This window comes from Myripristis murdjan, chromosome 4 (assembly GCF_902150065.1).
Source record: "Myripristis murdjan chromosome 4, fMyrMur1.1, whole genome shotgun sequence".
Lineage (NCBI taxonomy): Eukaryota > Metazoa > Chordata > Actinopteri > Holocentriformes > Holocentridae > Myripristis > Myripristis murdjan.
This window is the reverse complement of record NC_043983.1, coordinates 2,495,127-2,514,602: the sequence shown is the minus strand read 5'-3', so window position 1 is coordinate 2,514,602 and position 19,476 is coordinate 2,495,127. Positions and strand designations below refer to the sequence as shown.

The window sequence follows — 19,476 nt, the reverse complement described above, 5'->3', positions numbered from 1 at the left end:
TACAGCTTCTCTTTTGGTCATAAATATTCACCCATTTGAAAACAAAGCACCAATGTTAGCAGATGTGGCTGCGTGTGAGGATGCGTGTGTGTGTGTATTGGAAATTGTGCCTGCACATGTGACTTAGTGGCAAAAGGACCATGATACTGGCACCAATGAACACCAGTGGCAAGCCTCTACCCATACGCAGCAACAAGAGTGTGTCCTATTATGCTTTGCATTATTTTGTAAAATTAATTTTCCTAATTGAAAAGTTAAATGAAACTGAACAGAAAATTATGTTTGACCTACTTAGGACATGTGGTCTCTACAGTCAAAAAAAGCTAATGTGCTGCTAATCGTCTCTCTGCAGAAAAAGTCTGGTTTCACTCAATACACACCTGTGCTACTTTGAGCAAAAACATGTCGAGGACAAAACGACATGACAAAAAAAGACACAGCTTGGGTTGGTATTAAAATACCAATGTGTGGATCAATCTGCTAACACTTTAAAGGGATACTTCACCCATTCTGCAAAATGTGATATTATTTCATTTTCCCCTCTTATGTACAGTAGTGGTGTTATCCTCCTCTCATTGTTACTGAGTGCTGGATACTGGCTGGATGCTCCACATGCTAACTGTTAGCCTCCTGCCATTCAGGTGGACTTCCCCCCAGCTAACATTCTGAAAAGTATCTGCTTTAATCCAAAGTGTTTTTTGGTTTTATTTATTATTATTATTATTATTTTTTTTTTTTGGGGGGGGGGGGGGGGGGGGGGGGATTTGGCTTTTCTGCTTTATTAGACCGGGATAGCGGAGAGACAGGAAAGACAAGGCAGAGTGAAGGGGATGACAGATCATAGTTTTGCTCAAAATGCTGTTTAGAGCTGCAATTTCCTGCTAACAATATCTGAAAAGGTTCGGTATCTTTCTGTGTACTGTGGATAATTGTGTGTGTGTGTGTGTGTGTTCTTTAATGGTTAGTGTTTTTATGCTATTTCGGGCTGAAAAAATTGTGCTGCACATCATCAAACTCAGAGTTTGTTCATTAACAGGTTGAGTGGATTAAGGTGGTTATTTTTCAGAGTGTTTGCTGGGGGAAGTCCAGCTCAATGGCAGGAGGCTAACAGTTAGCATTTGGAGCATCCAGCCAGTATCCAGCACTCAGTAACAATGAGAGGAAGATAGCACCACCACTGTCCTACAGAAGAGCTGGGGGCCAAGTGAAACAATAATAATTTAATACTAATAATACTCATAGTGATAATTTCTCAGAATGTGTGGACTGTCCCTTTAAGAGTTTAGGGATTTAAAAGTCTTGCGAGGGACGCTGTGATCAAATTATTAAATATTTTCAGTGATTTTAAATGCAGGTGAATATTGACAGAGCAGAGGCAGAGTGGCCTGCACATGTACTCAGTTTTGAAATCAGAGCTGTGAGATCCAGTCTGAGGTCTTCAAATGATTATGAAATCTAAATCTTCTGCACACAATGACTTCATTCCATGTGCTGTTTGGTCGACCCTTATATCCAAAGCATCATGTAGGTCAAATGAGGGCACACATTTTGACATGGGTCATAACAGTGGGACACAACAAATCTGGACTTGGTGCTCAGACAATAACATGTCATTTTATGTTTTTCAGTCATTTCTGTTCAGTGGGCATAGATGTGATTGTACTTTTTAGTAATTTTCAAAATGGAAAGAAGTTAACACTGAACTGTTTTTGTTCACAAACCTGCTGTGAACCAGCAGCACTATGTCATCTAAAACAGTGCCTCTCAACCTACCTGGCTTGCAGCACCCAAAAAAGAAGCAATACTCCTTGCAAACCCATGTTGCAAGTATAAATTTATAGGAGGTTTAACTTTGACAACAAGAAATTTACATTTTCACTTTTTCGGGCAGTTTTACTTAATCACATGAGAAAAAGCCTGAGGCTGTAGGTATGCATTCATTGACAAGAGAAAATATATTGATCTCAATATATTTGTATTTAAGTGATATAGTTTTTCACAGACCATAAATCACCTCATGACTCCTCAAATTTACCTCGCAGCCCTCTGGGGCTGTTGTGAGGGACAGGTTGAGAGGCAGTGATCTAGTATGACGCCCTGCTTTCTTCAAAAACACTTCTTCAAAAGGGGTCGAGAAAAAGCTGAAACCGCTTGGCTTTGTCGAGCCGGACACACATGGACTGTGTCGCTAACACTAGCTGTATGCAGTTAATTTTTTTGGCCCTATGTAATCTCACATACCTTATCTATACAAACTGTTTCACCCACAGAGATGAGGAAAAAAGTGTTCTTCCAAATACAAAAAGCCTCTCTACAGTACACATCGCTGAACAGTCATTGCACTCACACACTAAAACAAAACAAGCATAAGGCCACACATGTCAACAGGTTTATGCAAACAAACAAACAAACAAACAAACAAAATCATTCTGTACAAGATGAATCAAAAACATTCAGTGCTTCAGTGTACCAAGTAAAACATCCCGGCATTCATACTGTCTCTTTTTTGACTTTTGGCACATACGAAATAAAAACAACATACATACACACACACATGCTGTCGTAAAATGACTCAAACTCTTGACAATCTCCAAAAACACATAGCATTTACAACCGTTTTCAACAGTAGCATACATTCCAGTTGTTCATAATCTTTGATGACTGAGTCCTGTAATATCCAGTCCGGAGTAAGTAAGAAAAATAAGGGCAGGAATGAATCAAGAGAAAAAAAAATACTAAAACAAATATGCATTCATCTAACTGGCATTGCAGGTGTTTGAATCTTCATGGATATGTACAGTGAAGTGCAAATTGACATGGGTACGTTCCATTTGAGCGGGTAATGGAAATGGATAAGGGGTGTTAAGTTCCATTAGGACTGGGCGGGCGCCACTTTTTTGGGCGTGGCCGGCTTCTTGGTTTGCCAGAGGTGACTGTGGATCGTCACTGCGTCCACGTTCGCCGACATGGTCTTGGCCGGTATCTGGCTGAACTGCTTCTTGTCTGAGTTGTACTTGTAGAGGCCGTCAATCATCTTTCGCGTGATGCTCTTGGGACCGATCCCCGCCAGCTTGTTGATCTCCTCGGACTCGGGGCAGTAGGTGTAGAGCGAGCGGAACTGGCAGCCCGCATCTCGGAACAAAACCAGGAAGTTGTTGGCCTCGGATTTCTCCATTTCCTGTAAAGGCAAAGTGGAGAGATGTGCATTAGAGGTGACAGTTGACTGTTAACTATCTAAAATGATTAAAATGATTCTTTCTGCACATTCTTTTACTTTTGGCATCCTCTACACTGCAAAAAGTCAAAATCTTACCAAGATTATTTGTCTTATTTCAAGTAAAAATGTCTTATTTCTAGTCAAAATATCTCATTACACTTAAAATAAGACATGATCAGCTCAGAAATAACTTGTCTTTAGCACAATTTTCACTTGTTTCAAGTGAAAATCCACTTGAAACAAGTGAAAATTAGCTTGAAACAAGAAACAAATTTTGTCAATGGAATAAGCAAATTTCAAGTAAAAATTTGCTTGTTCCATTGGCAATAATTGGCAATAATAATCACATTTTTTCAAAATCAATGAACTTTCCCTTTTACGTACAGCTTTCTGAAATGAAACTCCTCACATATTTTGCTGTTATTTGATAGTTAACAATAACCTCTGGGACACCTCAGCTGCCACTCAATATGTGCAAACAAACAGGTGTATAAAAAGCATCCTGCTGTACCTCCAGTATCTTGTTCTTCTGGCCTTCGTTGACCTTGCCCGCCAGGCAGCAGTGGGCCAGGGCGTTCTGGATGATGTGCTTGTTAGATTTGGCGCTGGGCTCCTTGTACAGCTTCGGCCCTGAACAGCAACAGAAGGAGGACCGTCAGACTGTTGTCATGGCAACTAGTCAGTGTCATAAAAGGGACCGTTGACTCACTATCCACACAATCTGTTGATAAATCATTCATGCGCTTTGAAGATTTCTGCTGGTGCACATATGGATGCCGGACACTCAGACAAAGGATTCAGAAAGCTCACAGCTCACAAATAATCATATATTGACTTTATTTCACACAGCAGCAGAGGGGAACACAGGCTGGGTGAACATTTAAAATAGAAATAGAAATCCTGTAAGTTTTGTTGAAATATGAGCTGAGCTGGAGGGAAAAAAAAAAAACACAACAAAAAAAGGCTGCAGCCAACAGACAGAAAGGACGTCCATCATGTTGAGTCACGTTCGCTGATGTTAGCAGTCAGCTCCATTATTGATATTGTTAATGGTATTATCTCCAAACCAATTAGGCTGAATTGTGTATGGAGCCAATACCTATTTTTAACAGCACTTTAACTGATGATAGTAGACACAGATAACATAAACGCTTTGACTGTGAATAAAAGACTAAACATTATGTTGGGATTTTGATACAAGGAATAAAAATTGTCAGTCTGGTTGGGGTCTGGGTCCTGTCTCGGGTCGAGTTCAGACAAAAATATGTGGCCCGATTCACAATCTAATGGGAATCAAAAACCGGTTCCTGTTGAGAACTGGAATCGTACGCCTCAGAGAACTGGACTCGTTTTTCTTTTTATCAGTGCCGGCATGGAGGTTAACTGCACTGGACAAAGGCAGATATGCAGATGAAGACTCTGTATGTTAGGTAGGTGTAGGTGAAAAAAGGTCTTTGTTTTCACCTAAGTCTGAGTACCGAAGAAGGGGAAATATGCAGGCATGCCCTCTGTATTTTCCCTTCTCCCATTATAGAAAAAGAGGCCCAGGAAAATATGCAGACAGTGCCTCCACATCTTTTCTCCTGCTGACCAAAAACAAGGGTGATTTGAGTGTAGTCGGCACAATTTCCAACACCAAAAGAAGGGAAAATATGGAGGCACTGCCTGCTTATTTTCAACTGCTGAAAACTTGTGCAGTCCACTTTTTAACCGTACATGAAATGATCAGGAATAAATGAGGGAACTGATAAGGAATTGGACTGATAAGCAGAATGATAATGGCATTGGTATTGATATTGACATTGATAAAATCGTATTGATTCCCATCCCTCGTGTTGCTATAGCAGAGTGAGGTGGAGCGTGTGTGTGAAGGTGACCTACCAGTGTACTCTGTGTTGGATGTAATGGAGGACGTTGTGGATCCATTTTCCCAGTCCTTCTCTCCGTTCCTGCTGCTGGATCGGCTCGGGGACAGAAAACCATCGGCAGAATCCGGCCTGACACACACACACACACACACACACACACACACACAGAAAACATCAGGTCACCTCTCTTCATGCATGCTGGTTTCTCAATACTCAGCAGTTGCTACAGGCAGGGCAGGAAAGTAAAAGTGTGACTGTATGTGAACATGTGTTCAAACATCGTCTCATATGGGTGAGGAAAAGGAAAAGAAGGACTGTATTATTAATTTTCACTATCTTGTACCTATCTTTACTGATTTTTTATTACACTTATTACTATCTCTATCACTCTTTGTATAGAGGCATTTTCCTATATCTATTTACTAGGGCTGGGTGATAGTATTGCTATTATACGAGTATCTTGATTTAAGACTAGATATTGTCTGGAATTTTGGATATTGTAATATTGTGATACGGCATAAGTATTGTCTTCCTTGAAGAAATGCAATTTTCTGTACTTATTTGACTGTTGTAGCTGTTCTATTATTTAGCACTAACTGTTTGGACATTAGATCCAAATTACTTATGAGTGTGCTTATCAGAAAATGTCATTGTGTAAATATCTTCTGAAAGTACCACTAGTCATAGTCACCATTGGCACAACAAAGCCAAAATATTGATATCGAGGTATTTGGTCAAACATACTGTAATTTTTTCCATATTGCCCAGCCCTACTATTTACCTTTTCTGAGACATGGAAATTTAACTACTGACTCATGCAGGCCCTGAAAATTTCAATAAACAAAACTATTGGGGAAAAAAAGAAATGGAAATGTGCTGTTTTTGCTCAAAGCACAAACGTGCACCCAGACAATGTGCTCATCGTCTGCTGGAGTTTAGGCTTTGCTCCGGGCTGCTGTTGTGCAGCATCCCCAAATCTTAAAGCAGCACAGTCTCACAAGCACAGGCAGTGCAGGGATGTGAAGCAGTTGGTGCATTTAAGGTAAACAAACCAAAAAAAAAAAAAAAAGGCCTATAGAATGTTGTGCAGTACTCGGCATTTGCTTGCTCTTTGTCAGCTGGAGGATGAAGGAAGGAGGAAATGCACTCGTTCAAACAGGAAATACACTCATTTTTCTGAGTCCTTATGTGAGTAAATAAAGCCAGATTTGAATAAAATGTCAACAGATAGAGCTTTTTGTGCATATCATGGTATATACTGTAAGATGTCCATCTTAGTAGGTCATTTTTTACTTTTTAACCCTTTGATACCATAGTAGATTGACTCGATTACTTTCAAAGCATGGGGGAAGAGGTGGTTGGCAAATTACCAAGAAATGGCAAGAAAATTAGAAAGCAATTAACTTAAAAAAAAAAAAAAAAATAGGAAAAAGAAAAAACAGAAAATTAGTGAAATGTCACTAGAAATAAAATTAATAACAATTATTATTTTTTAATTAAAATTACAAAAATAAAGGATTTCCAAGCATTAAATTTATGCATTGCAAATTAAATGCAAAGAAATGTATCATAAAATCCCCACAAAACAGAAAATGACAAAGAAAATGTTAAAGAAATCCAAACAAATAAAGTGAATTTTGACCAGAGGCTAATATAAGACCCAGGGATTTTATTTTGAAGCCTGTATCCAAAATTCCAGCCTGTTCACAGGCCACTGGGATCTTTCAAAACAAAAGAAGAATCTGCCAATAGGGTGTAAAAAATGTCGCTGCATCCCAGCTCTCTTGACCTTGGATAACAAGTCATTTACATTTGGAGAATTCCTAAAACAAGCTGATACACACTCCGTCGGCAGACTGCCTCATTAGTTTTGGATGAAAAATAGCATTTCAAGACAAATGTGAGTTGATAGGACTTACTAACATGGACATACAGTCAGTGTGTTATCTTACACAGTGTTTGACCGTGGCAGTGAACAAAGCAAAACCATTCAGTGTGATGTTTTCTCAAGTGGGAAAAAGCCATGATAGCAGGAGAGGGGTTAGTGGGAAAACAAAAGTGATTGCTTTGTGGCATTTGTCACAAGGCAGTGTTGTACAGTTGGCTATGGTGATCTTTCCAAAACGGGTAAAAAAAGAAAAAAAAAAAAAAAGGCTCCCACAATCCCATATAAAACCCAAAGGGGGTAAATGGGTTTCAGTGAAGGATTGGGCTGCAACAGCATGGAGTGCCTGGTTGTTGAACTGCCACGTAGAAACTAACCTTCTCCTTCTCAGTTTAGGGGAGCTCAGAAAGTAGAAGAGACTGCCAGAGGCTAAGCTAGCACTTCTGACAGGTACAAAACAGCAGGAGAGGGGAGGGTGAGAGAAGGAGGATGGGAAGAATACAGGAGAAATGTTAGGCCTGAGGGCTAGGTTTAGTCTGGAAAGCTTGGCTTTAAAAAAAAAAAAAAAAAAGACCAGGAAATGTTACAGGAAACACACGAGTTCGCTCTCAAATGAAGGTTTGTCAGATCATTCATCAGCTGTGGGTTCAGCTAGGTTGAGTCTTTCATAGCTTTTTTCATTCATGACTGGCATTTTCATTGTTATTTATTAAGCATGGATTCTAATCCTTGTTTAACTGTCTGTAAAACCCGGAATAATTTTGTAGAGTGCTGCAGAAATAACGTTACTGAAGCATATGATTCATTATTAAAGCAACTTTTTTTTTTTTTTTTTTTTTTTTGCACATTGCTTTTTGCACACTGGGTTGTACTTAGGTTATTCTGTTGTACTCAGATCTTATTCTGTTGTACTTAGATCTTATTCTTTATTTTTATTTCTTTTTATTTACTTAATCTGTAATCTGTGGATACTGCTGAAAAAATGTGAATTTCCTGCAGGATGAATAAAGTATCTACCTACCTACCTACCTACCAACTCAGCTGGTTAAAATGTTGGCTGCATCCAAACTTTAGCAGGGTTTCTAAGTGTCTGTGTTTTTCACGATTCAGTGATTTCCCTTTCTTGGAAAACATAATGTCCATTTGTTCAGAAATACTGCAATGGGATGTGATCTGCTTATTTGGCTTCCTGTCCCCGTCCCTGATTAGCTCTTTGAGGACATCAGTCACACCTTGACTTGTGAAGTGAAACCGGAGCTGTAAAACACAGTCAGCGTGCAGAGGGATGAAAGCTCACCTTGGTGCTCTCTTGTCGGAGTGAACGCTGTCGTTGTCCCCCAGGTTGAGGGAAGCCAGAGACAAGCTGGAGACTGAAAAGAAACGTTGGCGTGAACCTGGAGGTGAAACAGCGAGACGTGGCACAGCACGGGACACACAGTTACACCATCACCACAGACGAGCACAACATCAGGCTGGCCAGCACCACAGCCCTGTCACCCAGCAATGCTGCTCCGCCTTTAACTCTTTGAACCCTCAGCAAATTCACTTCGTTTCTTTCAAAAGCATGATATATCTGAAATGAAACTGCAAGAAAATGACCACAAAATGACCACAAACCTTGGGGAAAAAATTATAAGAGAATTACCAAGAAATGACCACAAAATTATTAGAAAAAAAAATGTTTGAGACCCCATGAAATGGACTCTTACTTTCTTGATTTGATGTATTTCCTGTTGAACTAGGACGTTTGGGCGGGACATGGTGCAGGGAAGGATCATTCACAAGTGCAAACCAACAGGATCTCAGTTTGGGAGAGAAACTAATTTATTTAAAGGGACAGGTGGATGAGAGAGGATGTTTAAAGATTTGTGAAGGTTTATTGGTTGAAATTTTATTTACACCCACTGGAGCAGGATGATGATGTCACTGTTTAAGATGCTCTGTTTAACAGGAAGTAGAAGTCATGTGAGGTCACTTCATGGGGACTCAAACAAGAGAGAGGGGAGATGTGTGTTCAGGAAAATTACCAAAAAAGAGAGAAATCACAGAAAATTACAGAAAAACAAAATAAAGTTAGGCTTAACAGATAAATTTAGATAAATATAAATAAATATAAATATAAATGAAAAATGCTGTACAAAATAAGAAGAAAAAGAAAACCAAGTGAATTTAGTTCAGAGGCTGAAATAGCAGCTTTCAGAATGAAAAGCCAACGCTGGGTCCAAAGAGTTAAGACATGAATGTGCAGTCAAACAAACACAGGAACCCACACAAAGTGATATACACATAAATACATGTTTACACACATTACAGAAAGCATACTGTAATATAAATATGTAGATAAAAACACCTTAAACTCACACACACACACACACGCACACACACACACACACACACACAAACACACACACGCAAACATACACACACACTCACAGGATGTCAGAGTGCAGCATTGCTCATTCAGGATGTCCAAATGTTTGATTTCATGTTCCATATTTTTGGCTTATTAGATTTTAGATATAACATAAGAAATGCAGGAATTGATTTTCAGTGAAATCGATCAACAGGCCCAACTAATCCTTGCTGCTGTTTGTGTTTGATCACTACAAACAGCAGCACTCAGCAGAGGCTCCAATGCACCACATCAGAAGGGTTAATGTGATGAGCAGAGCCCAGGTCACAGAGCTGATGTGGGCGTCACAGCCACTCTCAGGTGGCACCGTGCCAGCTGGCCACAGCCACAGCACGCCACAGCCACAGCACGCAGACTCCACAGATGGTTACCATGGTTACCTGTGGCCGCCCTGACGGGGGTTTTGGGTGAGTCCATGCTGTCTCGGTGGATGGACTTAGGCCGGCCCCGCCTCTGCTTGGCAGCGCTGGGTGGCCGGGGTTTGATGACGGTGTCCATGTCCTCCATCAGCTTCAGCTGCTTCCTCCTCAGGTACTCCTGCTTGATGAACTCCCTTCTGGCCTTGTCCTCCTCCTTCCTGATGCGCTCCTCTTCCGCTTTCGCTCTGAACAGAGGAATGGAAAGAGAATTAGGCCAATAAGAATCTGAATGATTGTGCAACCATCATTTAATTCTGTATTCAGTCTGAAAATCTAAGTTTTCTAAAATAAGTGAAAGAAATGTGCCAGTGGTAATAATGCCACTTGTTTCTGATGCAAATCAATCAAGTGTCGGGGTCTAATTTGTCTGTCTTGATTCAGGATATTGGCACTTGTTTCAACAGGCTTGCCAACTGAAAAATATTTGTATTTCATTATTTGTATTTCATGTACATAATGAGTGAATCATATTAACCCTTTGAAAGCTGGAGCAAATTCACTGTATATAATATTTATAATTATTAAAATTATGTATTTAAATGGCGTTTAAATGCTTGTGAAAACATTTCACAAACATTTCAACTTTTGAAACCAGAGCAAGTTCACACTATTTCTTTCAAAACCATGGGGAAAAGGTGATGAGCAAAGCTAGAAATTACCTAAAAATTAGTCATAACAAATAACTTATAAGTTAGCAGAAAATTACCAAAACAAATGTATATATATGTATATATATATATATACACACACACACACACACACACACACACACACACACACACATATATATATATATATATATATATATATATATATATATATATATATATGTATATATACACACACACACACACACACACACACACACACATATATATATATATATATATATATATATTAGTTGTTTTTTACTACTATAATAATTAACAATTAACATCATTACATATCACAAATTAAATACTAGAGAATTATCCCAAAAAAATTTCATTGCTGAGGATTTTAAAAAAATACAAATGATACATTCTGCTAATCATTTAATTGATATTGCATGGTCGGGTTCATTTTCTGGCATCTTCTATTAGAAATTACCTTCTTAATGCAGGTATAGAATCAGACTGAAGCAAAAAATCCCAAATCAACAAGACTAAAGCCACACATTAGGCAAGAGCTGACTGATACAGACAAATACAGGCAAATGGACAAGTGGTGGATCTGGAGTTTGGCAGATGCATGGACATACCGGGCCTCCTCCTTCTTCTGCTCCAGCTCCGCCTCCAGCTGCATCTTCCTCTGCTGGCTCTCCTTCTCCCTCCTCAGCCTCTTCTCCAGCAGTGCCGCCCTCTTCTGCGCCATGTTGTCCTCACCCTTCCCCTCCTCCTGAAACAAAAGGGAAGCTCCATCACAGCCTTGTCGTTGTCTCAAAGTCCACTGACACACTTCAAATGAAGAGCTTGGTAACATTCGGTGAAAAATATTACAGCATAGCTTCTTCCTCTATGTCAAAGCATAGCTGGACTTTTCATGACAGACAGACAGACAGAAAGTAGCCAGCAACTGGTGGTATATTTGTGAAATATCCCTCAAATCAGTGTTTCTCATCTGGTGTTGCCTCAGGGTCCACAGTCATCCTCAGTCCATTCAGCCATGCTCCACACATTAATTTAAGAGTGATTCAATTTAATTTTGCTAAATGAAAAGTGCCGTAACCAACAGTGTTACACTGTTAATTCTCTGAAATTTAAATGGAATTCCTTTTATTTCTTCTTTCTTTCTAAATATATTATACTTGAAAATTGCTGCTTTGTCCAATGAGGATGTACCTCACAAACACTGCATAAATGATCTTTTTCATCACTAATTTCATGAGAAAAAGTGAAATAATAATTTTTAATTTTAAAAAAGATTTTATATTTTTATGGCATTTTTACATGTATTTTTCTATTTTTAATTTATTTTATTTTTCAAAGATTCTTTTTATATTTAATTCCCCCCATTTGATTTTCTTCCTTCTTTATTTTCTTCTGTAAAAAATGGGCTTTTCATTATTCTATATTTTATTTTATTGATGGATCACAAGTTGAATCGATGCCTCAATCATTATTCGACTCATCTAACAGAATGAATAAGATAATCATACTTCGTTGTTTTAAAGTCAGCTCTCCTTTGTATTTTAATTTAAAGGACAGTGGGATGGCTGAGAGAAGCTACAGAGATTCTAACCCATTGGCGCTGTAACCAATGCATCACTTGTAGGTCAAACTGTGCTTATTTTAAATCTATATGCCTTGTATTATGTGATATAGAGCTACAAGAGACAGCAAAAGCATTATTCCCTGGATGCACAGATATTTTTGGCCACCTGTCTCTCTGGTAAAGAAAGGTTGCTGCATGAACCTTGCCTGCTCTCCTATGGGAGCAAGGGACTATTTAAATGAAGGCTTCATCTTCTTCCTGCCATATCTGGCTTATGTAGACAGAGGAGCCATTGTCCAATGGCTCCTCTGTGAGTCGCTATCCTTTGATATCATAGACATTTTGAGATTGGAATATGATTCATACCTTGAGTACACCACTGCTAAAACAATTTGAATTCACAATACAGTTGTTTCCAGCCCGGGCACGCCAGGCTGCTTACTTCAGCATTAATCAGCTTCATCTAGATAATGAAAATTTCATGTGAACATCTCTCATACTTGATAACCACCCGCGCAATCTAATACAACATCTCTTCAACCCCAGTTTCACACAGCTGCGTCTGAATTATTCACAACAGCCCCAGTTTCCTGACCTAGATCAAAGCCCAGGCTGAAACTAGCAAGCTAGCCTACAAAATGGAAAGATGACGTTGTCCTCATCCTTACTGTTTCCTGAACCATTCATCATAGCATGTTAAAAACAGGAACATTTCCTCATAAAAATAAACATGGCTCACACCAATTGAGCTGTACAACTGCTTCGTGCTGGATTGAACTGGGATGAAACATTTGAGGTCCAGCGGTTACAGCTGCAGTCTTGTCTTGATTGTATTTGGCTAGTATCCAAATCTACCCCTCCTTCATTGTGAAAAGAGAGGGCATAAAGAGGACGTATAGATGATGGGTAACAACGTGTGCTACGCTATTAAATATCTTGCATCTTCTTTTGACTGGAGATGATTATGATTATGATTATTATTACTATGATTATTAAGACTTCATTATAATTTGTATGTATGATTCTTTGGTTGACACTGGATCATGTTTATGTTGAATGTAATTACAGTGCAATATATGAATGCAGAATGTCTTATAAACCCACATGGGGGCCACTCTGAGTGTATGATACTTAAATAAAAATAACTATCCCCACCGCTGACATGAATATGGGAGTGGCAGGGTGCCTGGTGACTTCTTCCTGGTGAATACTTCTCTGTAATTGTGATGAAACAGGTTTGATCTGTACAACTAATGGGCCTATTCCTGCTGAAGTGTTGTTTACCTGAACCCCTATATGTAATGCACTGACCTTATTGGTCAAATGGTATGCATATGCTCCCAAACAATACCTTAAAGAAGAAGCCACGACACATCTTCTGGTCATCATCCATGTCTTCCATGCTGCTCTGCTGCATCTCTCCACCATCCTCTAGTTTCAGGTCCTCCAGTGGCTTCAAGACTGACAAGGGTACTTCTATCAAGCTGCTCTTGGTTTGGCCTGAGGCTCCCAGCTGTGGAGGGTTCTCTGTGGGTGTTACTATGAAAGTTTCTATGACAGGGTGGGACAGAACCTCAGAGACAGAGGAGTCTTTGGTAGGTTTGAGATCAGAAACCGACTCATCTCTCACTTTTTGATCGCCTGTCTCCATCTTACTGATCTCAGATTGGCCGTGAACTTCTATTTCCTGGGTTTCAGTATTTGTATCTGCTTGTTGGCTTTTGTTCTGCAGGCTGGAGTCTTTGGCAGGGGAGCTGGGGAGTGAGATGGCAGCACTGACATTTGCAAGCTCCCTTTCTGGGGAAAGGAGAGAATCTGTCTCCTTGTTTTTATCCTCATGTGGGGCAACTGTCTCTGTGTTGACAGTTTCTGGTTTCTCTCCCATGTAAACGAAGGAGCTTGCCAAGGGTTGGCAAGGAGAAAACCGGCGTAGCCTGGGGATGCTATCAACAGATTGTGGGGCAGTGAGGACTCGATTGTAGGGGGCCAGTTTGAGCTCACTGGGGCGAGGAGTGCGGGGATTACGGGAATGGAAAGAGGCAGATTTGCGTTTGATGCTGGTTGGAGAGCGGTGGGTTGAACGTGGGGAGTCAGCAGGGGATGAGGGTCCTGAGGATCGAGTAACAGCTCCGGCTCGGCCGTGTTTTTGTGGAGAGGGGTTTGTATGTGGATGGGGGATAACCCATGCCTGTTGATGCTGCTGTTCCCTCATGGCCATGATCACTTCCTGTTGCTGAGCCAATCGCTGCATCTCAGTCTGGAGGAAGGCCAATGAGTGATTAAGTTTCTCAATAGAGCGAGTGTACTCAGCGAGGTCCACCTCGGTTGGCTGAGGAGTGCTGGGCCCACCTTCCTCTCCTCCCCCAGGTGACTTTAGCCAACGAGAACCTGAGCTAACCTGCTCTGCACCATCGGGTGTATCTGCTTGGCTCCTCCCAGTTCTAAAGTTGGGACTTGTGGTTCCAGCCTTTCCCTCCTCTGGCTTCCCTCCTTCCTCTTCTGTTACGCTAGCAGCCCCATCCCCCTTTCTCTTGACCACAGTGAGGAATGCTGAGCGACCCATCCTTTGGCGATGCCTTGTAAATGCGGCCTCCACTTTTTTCTTCTGAGCTTCAATAGCTTTTCGTTTCTCCTCTAATCGCATCCTCAGTTGTACCATCTCTGTAGCCATGGCCTGGGCAGGATCATTGGGTGGAAGCTGTACAGGTGTAGATATGGCTTGAGCAGCAAGGGGTGGTGCAGTTTGCTGATGGATAGGGCTGTGTTCGGGGGTGGGGGCCCAGGAGACTGATAGTGGTAGGCCCAATTCCGAGCCCTCTGGGGTGGTCTTCAGGGAGCTGCTGCTGCCCCTCCCTGAGTCTGGTGCTGGAGGGTTGAGCTTCCTCATCTTCTGCTCAGCAAAGCTGGTCATCTTCACTCCTGAGGGCGATTTGCTATTACTACTAGGGCAAGGGCTTGGTGTGTCGGGATCCAGGTCCATGTTCATGGAGCAGTCTTTCAACGAAGAGTCCTCATCCAGCATGTCTTCTGTTTGTATATGGATGCCGGTATCCACCTCAGTAGTGTCTGTGGTGCTCAGAGGCCCTTTGGAGTCTGACTCTGATACCGGCTCCAGACCACCTACACCACTAGGGCCCATGACCTTGGGTGTGCAGGAAGAAACCATTGTTGATCCCCTCCACTGGGGGCCTGCTAGGGCTGTGGATGATTTGGAGGGCCTCCTCCATGGAGGGAGCTGTAGGGATGACACTTCCCTGTCCATTAGGGTAGGCCTGGCCTGCAGGGCGCCTGTCAGGCTCCATGCCTGCTAGACTGTCTGGGCAACCCTCTTCTTCAATGCCAACACTCTGTCCATTGACTGGCTGGAAGGACAGGTTGCGCTTCATACCACGGGGCAGATGATGGACCTTGAAGCCAGAGCCATCATCAGTACTGACAGACCTGATCATGCCGCGGGTGGAGAAAGGAGGGGTGGGACCGGAGTCTTGTTTGTCAAAGGGGATGTCAAAAGAAACTCCATAAGGCCCAGATCTGGCAAAACAAACAAAAAACACAGTCACTTAATCTAATGATACCTATTTGTACTGTTTAAGGGTCATATTTGAAAAAATTATCAGAAGAAGAAGACTGCTTTGGCAACACAGGATTATTAATTGTTTTGGGGACTGTTTTTTGTTAGATGGAGGACAGGGGCAGACATTTATTGAAATTCTAACCACACAATAAACAATATACAGACCTTTTCTCTTTGGGCCAGGTTCCTAGGTTTCCATCGACAAAAGACATTGAGGTTGACCTCTTGATTTCACCTAAATAAATAAGTGAACAAATAAAATAAGTATCAGGTAGGACTGCATGATTCTGACTGTATGACATAGTATAATACAGTATGATACTAGGGATCATTTTTCAAGAAAGTAGTTTCTAGATCATTTCTTTTTCAGCACTTGAAAATAAACAACTGCAACCTGCAACTTACAAGATATGTCTATTCACTACATCAGAATTCATCCATAGTTCCTGAAACACCTTCACATTAAGCGTCCTAGAATTTCAACATGCAGTCTTCAGTATTGCAATGTATATTTGATAATTCTCTGCTACACCTTGCTTTATGTAATCTGATCAGCAATCTCTTAATTTGCATCAAAATCCATCATATAATCCCATAATCAGCTGATTACGACCGAAACTTAAAATTTTGATACAGAAATTAGGAAGTCACCTGAGTTCCGAGGTTGGGGTCGAAGTGGCAAACTAGAGAGGAGAAAATAAAAAGGCTTAGCATTAACTTATACCTGTACATCATAAAATATTTACACTCAGTATCTTTTGGCCATAATTTATCCAGGCAAGGGATTTTCTGATCCAGCATGATCTTTTCATCACCACTCTGCTTATATCCATGCAGTTCATTTACATCTAAGTGCTGCCTGCCACAACACCAGGCTTAAAATACTGGCCACTCTGTGGTTCTTCTAAAGCAACTAAGAATGTTAATGCCCAATAAAGTCTTCCTTGAATACACCACATGAATTAGACATTATCAGCATAGCTTCACATTGAATGCCACAGGTGGGACTAGCATACCTTGGTCTCTCAGGACTAGGGGGTCTTTCCATGAAGCTTCTCTTGGTGGCCTTGGAGATGGGGACTGCTGGCATATTCTTCAACAAGGATGATGACTCTGAGATCATTAAATCAGAGAACATTAAATCATTTATCAGAGAACTCTGATAAATCAATGCCCTATTAATACATAGGTTTATCATGAGTTTTTCCTCTGTTTTTTAAGTCCCACTAAAAATATACCATACCTATTTCTACAACTACAATCATTACTACAATCATGACGACTACTACTACTACTACTACCACCATCATCAATACTAGTGCTGCTGGCACAACTACTGCTATTAGTATTACTAATGCTAGAAAAGGAACTCATAGTTACAGTACTTTTAAAATTTACCTGTTCCTTCCATGTCAAGAGTTCTTGGTTTGACAAAAGAGGGCTTGACCACCTCAAACCACCAGAACAGCTCTGCCATGAACACCAGGTAATTGTTCTGGGGAAAAAGGTTAGACACGACCTTGGTTAGAAATTGAGGATGGTGTAACACTGAATTAAGCAATCACGCTAATTTCCAGCCCAAACAAATGACTTTACTTGACATTTTGTTGACACAGATTACAGTGACTAAGCAAGAGGGGTTCAATGTCAGCTCAAAAAGAGAACTGAGACACATGGCTGTTCCAAGGAATAAATGATGGACCTTCTGCAGTATGATACAGGACCGTCTCTGTAAAGACCATACATGCAGTATACCTGTTTCTCCACAAGGTGCCGCTGTTATCCCTTACAGAAGATCTAAGATGAACAAAAGTTCAAACTGCCAGTGTGCAATAAATAATTCACCAACCACTCAATTTCAAGTTATTCTATCTTTTAAGAGAAAGGGCCCAACCAATTATTTAGTATTTCACAAGTAAAATTGTTGTCATCATTGCTCTCCATAAGGCATTGAATTATTTCCAACCAAAAAAAGTGGTTTCAAATCAATATTAAGCTTTCTTGGCTTTTTGTGGGCAAAACATTTCACTCAGTTAGGCTGATGTAACTAGTGCTCTTTCTTCCACAAAGCCATATGCTATTTTTCCATGAACAAATTATTAAAGGCAATCTTTATGATTTGTCCTGAGGCATATATTTTCACATACCAGCTAATCTTCCACTTACATAGTTATGTCAGTAGTATCTGTGGTAGTAGAGAGGGATGATAGTGCATTAATCTAATTTCAGGTCATCTGAGAAAAGAAAACATAAAGATAGCCTATTTTTTCTTTTCTCAGTCACCAACATATAAACCCTCACCTAGCCTGAATTAGATCAAGTAAGGTATATTGGAGGGATTTTTGCCATGGCTGTGCTGGTCCATGTCCTGGTCAGAAACCAGGTCAATATACAGTGGGAGATCAAACTACCTGAGGACACTTCACTGCAAAAAATATCCATCTTATGTCCTTTAAGCCACTCTTGACTTTTAAAATCTTATTGATTTTTTCTTAAAAGACAGCTAATAATTTATTAGCTTTCATTTCAGGTCAATAATTATATATATACAGACTATCTATATCTATACATCTATATCTATCTATACACACACACACACACACACACAAATATACACATATACACACATCAGCCCTTTTTATATGTGGCTGTAACACAATAATGAAATGGAAATGGATAAAACATCAAGAACTCTGGCATCTAGAGAGATAGATTTGTTATTGTCTGCAACGGCCAATTCTCAAAAAACACCGCATGGTTCAACAAGCATAGTTGGCAGATTTCTTTTGTTACCCTCCTTGCCTGCCCTACAAAAACAGTCTATCTAAGCAAGCCATTAAGTCTCATATTCAGTGTTAAAATTGTATTTTGTATTCTGCTCAAAGGGTGAGATAATTGCACGCTCAACGAGCATTTAAAAAATAACACTTCATTCATTAATTTTAATAAGTTACTTGGCAATGGAAAAAGTAAAATCATCTCAGATGAGAGGCAGATTTTTTTTTCACGTGCTATAACAACAGTAAGATTTTAAGAGCTTGTACAAGACTGAGTGACATATGAAGATGGGCATTTTGTGCCATGTACACACCAGCAGTCGCTCACAAAAGCCCATGTTGCACGCACATGCATATGCAAAGCAAGTGCGGCACATCAGGAATGACCTTGAGGAAACGCACCCCCCACACACACTCCCCTCCACCACCACCACCACCTCTCACACTCGCCGATTTCAGTCCATGGTCTGCAGACAAAGACAGTGCTGCCTGGCTCAGCTCTAAACTGACTGGGCGATTCACCTCCTCAGCAATATCTCTCTCTGTCCCACCCTCACAACCCCAACCGCACGCCAGGTGAGGCAATATGAGCAACGCTGGCTTCCCTTTGGGATGCTGCTGCTGCAATATTTTTTTTTTCCTGGTATGCTGCTATGCACGGCAGATAAAGTGTGAGAAGGCGTGTCAGCTATAACGAGTGCACATGGTAACCAAAGTGATTACCATGATGCCGTGAAGAAAAGCACACAGATATATACTGTAAGGTACTGGCTATGACAACATTAAACAAAAAAAGAGTAAAAGAACCACACACTATTTCATCTCCATCGCTGAATGGATCTGAACTGACATTTCAAACCACAGGTTGAAATCTTGAGAAAGACCTCTTGAAATAGTGTGTGGCTATTTTACTCTTTTTTGTGTTACCATCTACTACCACTCATACATAATATGCACATATGCCTGCCAACACACTTTTTTGTTTGTTTGACCCAAAGTGATTAACTCAGCAAAGCAGCCAAAAACTATTAATTCATTTTTTTTTAAAAAATGCATAACTACATAAACTTACAAGCTCCAGCAATTACTTTTGCTTTCTTATCACTTGAGTGTGGAAATAAAGCTGTTCT

The 19,476-nt window shown here is 40.5% G+C and overlaps 1 protein-coding gene across 1 annotated transcript in view; it reads right to left on the bottom strand.

Annotated features, from left to right (window-relative positions):
- Window positions 1–2,367: 2,367 nt before the first annotated feature.
- Window positions 2,368–19,476, bottom strand: part of camsap2a (calmodulin regulated spectrin-associated protein family, member 2a) — an 85,011-nt gene continuing 67,902 nt past the window's right edge. Inside the window, 12 exon segments of the mRNA XM_030049302.1 lie at window positions 2,368–3,178; window positions 3,729–3,847; window positions 5,099–5,214; window positions 8,268–8,364; window positions 9,764–9,987; window positions 11,043–11,179; window positions 13,347–15,135; window positions 15,137–15,526; window positions 15,735–15,804; window positions 16,221–16,252; window positions 16,586–16,682; window positions 16,968–17,064. Of these exon segments, the coding sequence (XP_029905162.1) occupies window positions 2,873–3,178; window positions 3,729–3,847; window positions 5,099–5,214; window positions 8,268–8,364; window positions 9,764–9,987; window positions 11,043–11,179; window positions 13,347–15,135; window positions 15,137–15,526; window positions 15,735–15,804; window positions 16,221–16,252; window positions 16,586–16,682; window positions 16,968–17,064 (3,474 nt within the window). The 3' untranslated portion in view covers window positions 2,368–2,872.